Below are 10,000 nucleotides of genomic sequence, written 5' to 3'. Positions count from 1 at the left end.
CACTCTATAAATATGATAAAATACAATAATGGAATAATCGTATTTAACAGGTCTTGAGAGGCGTGGCACGTGGAAGAGATTTCTATTGAATAAGGGCTCAGCCGGAAGTGGTGGTACTCCTCAGCATACCTCTGGTACCTCTACCGATACGGAATTAACAACCCTCGACACCCACGAATTATGGCTTCCTGAAAGTGAACCACCACCTTCGACGATGTCTGCTCTTCACGCTTTCGGTGCGGAAATGTTAAAATTGTCCAAAGGATTGGAAGGTATAGCAAGTCCGTTAACGCAAACTCCAATTAGGACAGGCAGATCATCAACATCTTCGGGTGCCCATTCTTCTGGTCTTCAACAACATCAACACCATCAACATCAACTTCATCATCATCAACAACAGCAACAACAACAACAACAACAACAACAGCAACATCATCATCATCAGCAACAACATCATCGGCAACATCGGTGCAGCTTTCGAAACGGGTAACGATGTAATTCTTTTCTTTTTTATTTTCTTTTTCTTTTTCTTTTTCTTTCGTCGTCGTTCTTTTTCTTATTATTCAAATTTCTTTTATGTATATATGTATGTATGTATGTATGTATGTATATATGTATATGCAGGTATATCTGTGTACGTTCATGCGATTTGTGTTACATACATTATTCTCGAGTTATTTCGAATCCCAAAGCTTTTGAGTCAATGTTAAAAACAGAAGTTCTCATAGTCAGCAGACCGTCTCGCTGATGAAAATTCTGTCGCTAGCAGTGAACTTAACGAAGAACCAACGACGGAGAATTTACAATTAGAAAGGAAGCTGAGAAACATCGTGGTAACTTTGTTGAAAGAGATTTCTCGGTTCTCATAGAAAGTATACGTGAACGAGTCGATGATTGAAAGAGAAAGAGAGAGAAAGAGAAAGAAAAAGAGAGAGAGAGAGAGAAAAATTAAATGAAATTTTAAAAAAGAATATCAACCTCTTACACAGCTTATAAGCCTTATGGTTAACTATTTTGAACATTTATATAAATATATATATATATATATATTTAGCAACTATTCCATTACAATGGCTCTTGGAGATAACCACGTTTCTATGTCTGTGGTGAGATGGAATATCGTTCCTTTTACAGATTATATGCCAAACTATTCCTCAATGCATCCGTTATTCGACTAATCGTGCGTGTATTTGTTTATATACCTTGATACATAAGTACATATATATTCCTACATACGTATGTACTTATGTACATAAATAGATCATACGTTCACATTGATCAAGCATAAATGATGCGAGCACGTCGTATATCTTCTTACGATAAAAAAAAAAAAAAAAAATAAAAAAAAAAAAAAATAAAAAAAAAACAAAACAAAACGTAAAGTTTTCTATATAAAAGTGGGAAAAGAGATTGGCCTATTCGACGGTTTTCTTGAAAATATATATTTTTTGTTCTTTTTTTTTTTTTTTATTTTTTTTTATCCTTCATTTACGAGAAAACGTTAAGAACGTTAGTAGCGTACGTAAAACTCTAGAGATATAATATAATAAATGCGAATTTGTATAAAAAGAAAGAAAAACCCATCCAAAGAGACTTGCGAGTGGTATAACATAAGAGGATAGGAAAGGTGTGTGTGTGTGTGTGTGTGTGTGTGGAGGGGAGGGGAAGGGAAGGAGAAAGTAGCGAGAAAGGAAAAGAAAAACTCGAGAGACGCGTTTACGAGCAAATATTTGCGATCACGTTTTAACAGTATCTATCGACCTATCGAGAGGGATGAGGGACGGGGTCGGGGATTGGGAGGAGTGAGGTGGGGTGGGGTGGGGACGGAGAGGTTTATATTATATAAAAGTAAATCCGTAGATTGAGTTTGTATAACTCTGAACTCGGGAATAAGAAGAAGGTATTTTTCGCTTGGATTCCGTCGATCGATTCGATCCTGACGGAATAAAACGTAAGTCTATTTTTCTAGTTTATTTTCTCGACCATTTTCTACGGGATATTCGAGTGGAGGGGGGCGAGGGAGGAGGAGGAGGAGGAGGAGCGTGAAACGTTGAAAATACGTAATGTAGAAATAGCTGTAGAGGTATATAGGTAAATAGAGACAGAGAGAGGGAAAGAGAGAGAGAGAGAGAGTAAGTTTTCCGCCTGTAGACGTTTTACTCTAACCGTGGACCGTGGACGGCGGCAACGGCAGAGAAGAGAATACATGACATGAGAAAAATTGTTGCCGCACGAGTTATATACCCGAACTTTCTCGATTCGTTCGCGAAAGTTTATCGGTTGACACAAGGAGTCAAATAGTATATGCACGTTGAATTTGCGTCAGTTCGTAAATGCACCGACGCCGTTGACTGCTCCGCCGTTGCGGTTAACGTACGTCAACTCGAGTTATTATTCGCTTTGTTACAAACGAATTTAATGTCGTACGTGTCTAGACCCTTGAAAATGACATCCATTCTAAAGAGAAACGAGGCAACATCCGAATACTTTCAAAAGTCTCGTATAAACTTATATATCCATAAAGAATATCCTTTTTCTTTTTCTTCTTCTATTCTACTTCTATTTCTTCTTCTTTCTCTCTTTTCCTTTTTTCTGTTTCTCTTGTTTCTTTTTTTTTTTTTTCATTTATTTATTTATATAAATATCCGAACGATCACGAAGTATTTTGTCTTTTGTAAGAGATATGACACATCCTTTAACGTTGAGAATCTTTTTCTTTCTATTGAACGATTTATGTTATTTTTCGTTGGATCTAGCGTGCACGAAGGAAACAACGGTTTGATATTCCAGTCCACGCTCCCTTCGTGATCCACTCTGGTAGCTTGCGAGTGGTTTGCTCCACGAGAAAGAGAGAGAGAGAGAGAGAGAGAGAAAGAAAGTAAAGAAAAAAAGGATAGAAAGAGATCGAACAATACTCGAGATTGGCTATTTGTTATCGTTCGTAGATTCATCTAACTCGATGGGGACATACTATATACGATGTAAAAAAAAAAAAAAAAAAAAAAGAGAAAAATGAAAGAATGAAAGAAAAAGAAAAGAAAAGTAATTAAATTTAATCCTCTCTCTCTCTCTCTCTCTTTTTCTTTTTTTTTTTTTTAACCCTTAAATCTAACCAAGTCGACGAAGATAAAAAAAAGAAAAAAGAATTTGATATTAACGATTAGAATAAAATGGAAAAATTCGAAATCTTTTTTCTCTCTTTTTCTTTTTTCTTTTTTAATGAAGTTTCTAGTACTTCCGCGGTATAATCATCTTTTCTTGAGAGAGAGAGAGAGAAAGAGGGAGGGAAAGAGGAAAGAAAAATAGAGGCCAAGTAATTGCACTCATGGGGCTAATTCTTTTTCTTTTTTTCTTTCTTTTTTTCCATTTTATTGTGTATATGCGAGCAGAGAGATAGCGAGGAGTAATCGCACTTTACGAAAGAGCATAAGTTATCCTGCAAACGTTCGCGGAGACGTTAAGAGCCTTCAAGGGGAGTGTTGGGATCATTAAACGTAATCGCGAAGTCATTAGTACTAACTCTTAAAAATTCTCTCTCTCTCTCTCTCTCTTTCTCTTCTCTTATCCCGCCCTATCCTACTGTCTCTTTAACGCAGAAACTCGCGAAGATCTAATCGCCAACGATCGAGTTCTACGTTCGAAACGATATGTACATGTATTTGTATGTACTTAGATAATCCGTTGAAATTTCAGTTTCTAAATGCAAAGTCACAACTTCTAACACAACCTAGATAGATAGAAAGCGAATACTTCATTAGCACGGATTGTTTCAGTATTCTCGACGATTAAAATTTCATTGAATTCATCAGTCGAGTCTTGTATTTGTCTCTCTCTCTCTTTCTCTCTCTTGTCTTTTTACGAAAGTGAAAAAGCTGCTTCAGAAAATTCGTCGATTTGAACAAAAGAGAGAGAAAGAGAAAAAGAGAGAGCGAGAGAGAAAGAGAGAGAGAGAGAAATACCAATCTGCAGCTTTCGCTTAACGAGAATGGTTACTTTTTGAATTTTAGTTTTCTGTCTATCTGACTCTTTCTCTCTCTCTCTTTCTTACTTTTTTGATTGGAAGGATAAGATGACGTTAAAAAAGGTATCGTCAAAAAGTTTTGAACGAATCAACTCAATTTCAGTTGATTCTCCAATTTTCCTTCCCTTGTCACCTCCCCTATACTCCTATCTATCCCCTCTTCTCTTCGCCATCCTAAAGTCCTGACCTAATCCATGAAAGTTGTTCCTAATCCTCGTTGATATCACGTAGGAATATATTTTCTGGTGAAACGGAAGCGATGTGTCGTAAGAAAGGAAAGTTTTCTCACGTGATAAAGAAAAGAAAAGAACAAGAGAGAGAGAGAGAGAGAGAGAGAGAGAGAGAGAGAGAGAGAGAGAGAGAGAGAGAGAGAAAGGTTTCATTGCGTTCGCGCCAAGCCATTCGAAGATCTATCGTCAAATTTCGATCGTTCGAGAGGAAAAATCATCCTCTTGAATGAAAGGGTAATCGATCGTAGAAGATTCTTTCGACGTTACCAAAGGCCAGTGGCTCGTTAAACTCGAAAAGGTTGGATGGTAACGCTTAACCCTTGAAGGAATTTTTCTTCCTACCCCGTAAAAAAAAAAAAAAGAAAAAAAAAAAAACAAAAAAGAAAAAAGAAAACAGAAAAAAAAACCAACTTTCCATTAAATTTTGTTCTTTTTTTTTTTTCTTTTCTTTTTTTCCCCCTATCATCCTGCCAATTTTGCGAAAGTATTCGAGGATAATGAAAAAAAACCTTTTCATAATAATACATAATAATCGTTATATATCTAACGCTCGACTAGCGCTTCTTACTCTATCTTATACGATTGAAAAGAAAGGAATACAAAAAAAAAAAAAAAAGAAGAAAAGAACCAAAAAAAAAAAAAATACCTCATCTATTTATCATATTTTCGTTTAATCAAAAGAGAAAAATATCTCGGTCGTGCTTTTCTTTCCGTTCACTTTTGCAAGGAGCGTCTCAAAGAACGCTTTTTGAATTATATATTTAACGCGAAGGGGATCGGGGAAAAAATGGAGATGATGGGGGAGGGGTTAGGAGAAGGGGAAGGGGTAGAAGAAGATGGAATCGAATTGTACATTAAGAAACCTGCGGAATAATACTGAGAAGGCGTTATAGACTCGTCTTCAGGAGAAAAAGATAGAGAAAGAAAAAGAGAAAGAGAGATAGACATAGAGATAGAGATAGAGATAGATAGATAGATAGATAGATAGAGAGAGAGAGAGAGAGAGAGAGAGAGAGAGAGAGAACGAAAAAAGAAAGAAAGATAGATAGATAGATAGATAGATAGATAGAGACGCGCGTTTCTCTTTGCAGAGAATTTCGTATCGATCCCAATGAAAGGAGACAAGTTCCCATTGTGAAACTAAGTACCATTGCATACATCTGTCGTATTAAATCTTTCGAACGGCGTGAGTGCAAAGCCGAGCTTTGCAATTTTCAATACACTTTGAATATCTCTTTCTCTTTCTCTCTTTCTCTCTCTCTCTCTCTCTCTCTCTCTCTCTCTCTCTCTCTCTCTCTCTCTCTCTCTCTCTCTGTCTCTCGCTCTCTCTTTCTATCTCTCACATAAGCGCGTACAAAAGAGATATTACAAGAGATCTTGAAAAGGTAATATGAAAAATACGAAAATACATAATGGATATAAATTTTGTTTTCTTTTTTCTTCTTTCTCTCTTTTTTTTTCTTTCTTTTTTTTTTTTTTTTTTTTTTTTTTTTTTACGATAAATCTTATAACTTATTCGATTAACCCTTTCATTGATATCATACAAAATCATAAAAGATGGTTTTCTTAATCGTTACGTTTCAACTTTTTTAAACGTCTTCGATATCTTCGATCTCGGTCAAGTTGTCATTTTAACGTTAATCTTCGACTATCAAATAAATTATAATCGACAATTTTTCGTTGGTAGTCAAATGCAATTTTATACAAAATCATTTAATATTTCGACGTGTGTTGGTTATAGCACGTGATTCATGTCTATTACTCTTCTAAACCTCGGTCCCGTTTCTCCGGTTCCTTCGTCTATCTTACCGTTTAAAGTTACAATTAACTGAAACTAGTGTGAAAGAGAGAGATAGAGATAGAGATAGTGATAGAGAGAAAGAGAGAGAGAGAGAGACCGACCAATGGTAAGGCATTATCGAATGTTGTAGATTTGTATGAGTTACCGGGGCTATAATTCAAGAAACTAAGAGAGAGAGAGAGAGAAAGAGAGAGAGAGCAGGTTTGTACGTAGGTAATCTCTCTTTCCCATAACGAATCCACCAGAGAGATCCACTTAAACCGGCGCAAGGAACGATTTATCGAACTACTGGACGTGTTCTCGCTTTCGTCCTGGAAAAATTGGCCGGCCAACCTCCATCTTTACTTGTCACGTCTGGACTCTCCTGAAATTCTTCTTTCCTCTCTTTCCTTTTATTTCTTCATTTTCATTCTACCATTCTCTATTTCCCTCCTCGACGATTAGACGAAGAGAAAGAGAAAGGGGAGTAAGGAGGAGTCAGTACTTAATCGTGAAAAGACACCTTCCTGCCTTTTAACGATGCCAGAACACGAAAACCGTAAGTTAGTAGAGCTTTATTTTATCCCCTTGTAAACTCGCTTAAGTGCCTCTCGTTCGGTACGATTTAAATTTCGTTTAGAAACGAGAAATAGAGTAGGAGACGCAGGGAGATAGAGAAATAAAAGAAAAGGAAGGAAATGAAGAAAAAGAAAAAGAGAAAAAAAAAGAAGGAAAAGAAAAGAAAAGAAAAGAAAAAAAGAAAACGAAAAGAGTAAGAGTAAGTTGTGGAAACGAGATGGAAAATGGTATTATTAGGCTTTAGCGAAGGTGAGACTCGATCGAGGTGGAAATGCGTTTAGAGACACGACCTAAGTGCATTCCTTTATTACAGAGTTTCACCTCCTCCACACATACACCCACACTCACACTCACACACACACATATATATATATATATATATATATATATATATATATATATATAGAGAGAGAGAGAGAGAGAGAGAAAGAGATAGATAGAGAGAAGTTTACTTAGGTGCGACCACGAGGTGAACGAGACTCCTCTCTCTTCCCTGGAGTCCGTTTTGCACTTTGAATGCCGGTAGCTAAGTGCAATCCACTTTGAGACCGCGTCACCGCAACATATATAACGGTATCCTGGCTTCCCACTATCATCCGACATTTTCACACTTTTCGCGAGAATTCTACTAAAAAGCCTGAGGGTGATTACATACACACAGAAATATGTATATATATATGGATGCATACATGTGTAAAATGTCTATCTATCTGTACATGTAAGTGTACAAGATGCTTTAACTCGAGACAAGAAAGTTAACTTTCTTTTCTAAAAGTATTTCAGAGATTGGATAAAAATTTGGATAAAAATATTTCAATGGATAAATATTGTGAATGGTCGATAATAATCCGAACAAATTTTTAATCATCACAATTTTTACTTTACTTTCTCTCTGTCTCTGTCTCTCTCTCTCTCTCATCTCTCTCTCTCGGATAATTAATTTCGATTTACGAAAGTAGCCATTTTTCCGGATATCGTATCAAAGTCTAAACTAATTGTAATATCCTTCCTTTATGAATTGAAACGAATCTGTTTCACAAACAATTCTTAAAGAAAACAAACAAATAAATAGACAGATAGATAGATAGATAGATAGAGTGAATAAATAAATTTTATTTTCTCTTTCTTTTTCTTTCTATTCTTTCTTTAAAAAAAGATAGGATTAAAAGTGTTATATCGTAAGAAAATATTACAATCCAAATCCTATTTGGATTGCGTCGCTTGCCAATGCAATAACTCGTAAAAGTTACAAACCGCTATTATGAACATAATGCAAAGGTAGGATTGAAAGGACGATAAGAAGATAAAAATTGTCAATTACAAAACAATCTATCGATAGATCGATCGATCGATTGATCGAATGTTTTCCCCAATTTTTGACGACATTAAAATAAAATTTTATGAGAAGTTCACCACCCGTTGCTTTCGCTTATCGTAAAAATGCATCATCGACGAGTCTCCTCGTGAAATCGATAGCGAACGTCCAACGATGGATATATGTCAAGAACGCCCGATGCAGCTGGCTTTTTAACGCGTCCTCTCTCTCTCTCTCTCTCCCCTCCTCCGCCCCACACACTCACCCCCACCTCTCTTTCTCTTTATTTTAAAGAATGCCCTATCAAAAAAACCAAATATCGTTTGGAAAATCTTCGGACGAATGTTATTATCGAAAAACGTTAACGTTTGAGATAGAAAAGAGAATAGGATGAAATTTAATTTATATTTAATTTATAGCTCGATGTTGCATGTTATAGTTGGGGGAGGAGAAGGAAGAAAAAAAAAAAAAAAAAGAGAAACAAGAAAAAAAAAAGAGAAAACAATAAGCCCATCCAATTTTCCTACAATTCCTTCTCTCTCTCTTTTTTCTGTATATCTATTTGCTCGGACTAACGAACAGAATGTATATCTTTATATTACTATTATTATTACTATTATTTTGTTTTTTTATTAACAGCAGCGGCGATAGCGGAGGAAGCAGTGCGTCGGGTTCAAGGACGAGTCTGTCGATTGGTCAGGACGATATGAGTTCACCGATAGCTCCGAAACAACGACGTAGAGCATCGACGTACAACGAGAGACATCTCGAAAGAACAGATTCTATAACACCGAAGATGTCCCGTAAGAGATCATTCAGTTTTCACGAACAAATGGCATTCAGGCGATCCTCTTCATCGAGAAAAAGTTCGGCCAATATCGAGGATACCACAAAATCAAGAAAATCCTCGGAAAAATCTGACAATGAAAGTACGACGATGATAGCATTGCCACCTCCCTGCACCTGTCCGTATTTCGGTGAATCCTCAAAGAAACAAATACCCCAGCAACCTAGCGAGATCGTCATTGTTTCGAGCGAAACGATGAAGCCTATTACTGAGAGAACACTTGAAATGAATCTACTTGGTAGAAAGAACAGCGGAAGAAGCAACGAACTCGTAGGAACGAATTCGATCGTAACTTGGAGAGGAGGAAGACGTGGTTCTAGTTTAGGTGAGTCTCAATTTTTATCATCGTTCGATCATACGATCATTTTTCTTCCTTTTTATTCGCAATCTTTAAATGCGTTCGATACCAACCTCACATAACTGTGACCCATCGATTTCTATTGAGCTCATAAAAAAAAAAGAAAAAAAAAAAAAAAAAAAAAAAAAAAAAAAAAAAAAGAAAACCTGTAATATATTTTTCAGAATTTCGAAGAAAAAAAAGTATTGGGGTTGCGCGGTTGGAATTTCTTTTTAGCGGCGTGATAACGAAATTGCATTAAACGCAATATTTCTATCAATTATATTTTTTCTATGTCGTGATCTCTTCTTTTCTTTCCCTTTTTTTTCTTATCTTTTCTCTCTTTTTTTTTTTTCTTTTTTTTTCTTTTTTTTTGGTGCCAATATGAAGGATACTCCGATATCAGATATAAAATATAAAGGATATCAAATATATATATATATACATGTATACACATACACACACACACACAGACACATATATATGTGTGTACGTATTATATATATATATATATATAATTCCAAAATATTTGATAAATGTAAATTATATTAGATAATATTTGTCAACAGGTAGTACGAGGACTCAATTGGCGAGTACGAGGACGACACCATTACGACGTGCGGCGACATTGCGCGCGCACAATGGCGCGGCAACCAGTACGTCTTCGAATCAAAGTAGTAATCCATCGTCCTCATGTTCCATAAGACATGGTGGTGGTGGTGGTGGTGGTGGTGGTGGTGGTGGTGGTGGTGTTAGTGGTGGTAGTGGTGCCGGTATTAGTGGTGTACGTGCTCATCATTCGAGAACGAGTAGCGTTGTTTCAAGGAATAGCTCGAGACACGGTAGGATCATAAGACTCGAGCAAAAAGCTACTAAAGTACTCGGTGTTGT

The 10,000-nt window shown here is 36.2% G+C and overlaps 2 protein-coding genes across 4 annotated transcripts in view; one reads left to right on the top strand and one right to left on the bottom strand.

Annotated features, from left to right (window-relative positions):
• The window catches only part of LOC124423173 (26S proteasome non-ATPase regulatory subunit 1), a 63,026-nt gene that overhangs the window by 12,201 nt on the left and 40,825 nt on the right, over window positions 1–10,000 (bottom strand). The window lies entirely within an intron of this gene.
• The window catches only part of LOC124423174 (dopamine receptor 2), a 68,858-nt gene that overhangs the window by 55,192 nt on the left and 3,666 nt on the right, over window positions 1–10,000 (top strand). For both annotated transcript variants that reach the window (XM_046960661.1, XM_046960662.1), the window contains exons 4-6: window positions 51–486; window positions 8,565–9,097; window positions 9,679–10,000. The exon at window positions 9,679–10,000 is cut by the window's right edge and continues 3,666 nt beyond it. In XM_046960661.1, coding sequence (XP_046816617.1) covers window positions 51–486; window positions 8,565–9,097; window positions 9,679–10,000 — 1,291 coding nt within the window. The remainder of the gene's footprint in view (window positions 1–50; window positions 487–8,564; window positions 9,098–9,678) is intronic.

This window comes from Vespa crabro, chromosome 3, assembly GCF_910589235.1.
Source record: "Vespa crabro chromosome 3, iyVesCrab1.2, whole genome shotgun sequence".
Taxonomy (NCBI): domain Eukaryota; kingdom Metazoa; phylum Arthropoda; class Insecta; order Hymenoptera; family Vespidae; genus Vespa; species Vespa crabro.
Note: the sequence above shows the minus strand (reverse complement) of the source record. Positions and strands in the feature narration are given on the sequence as shown.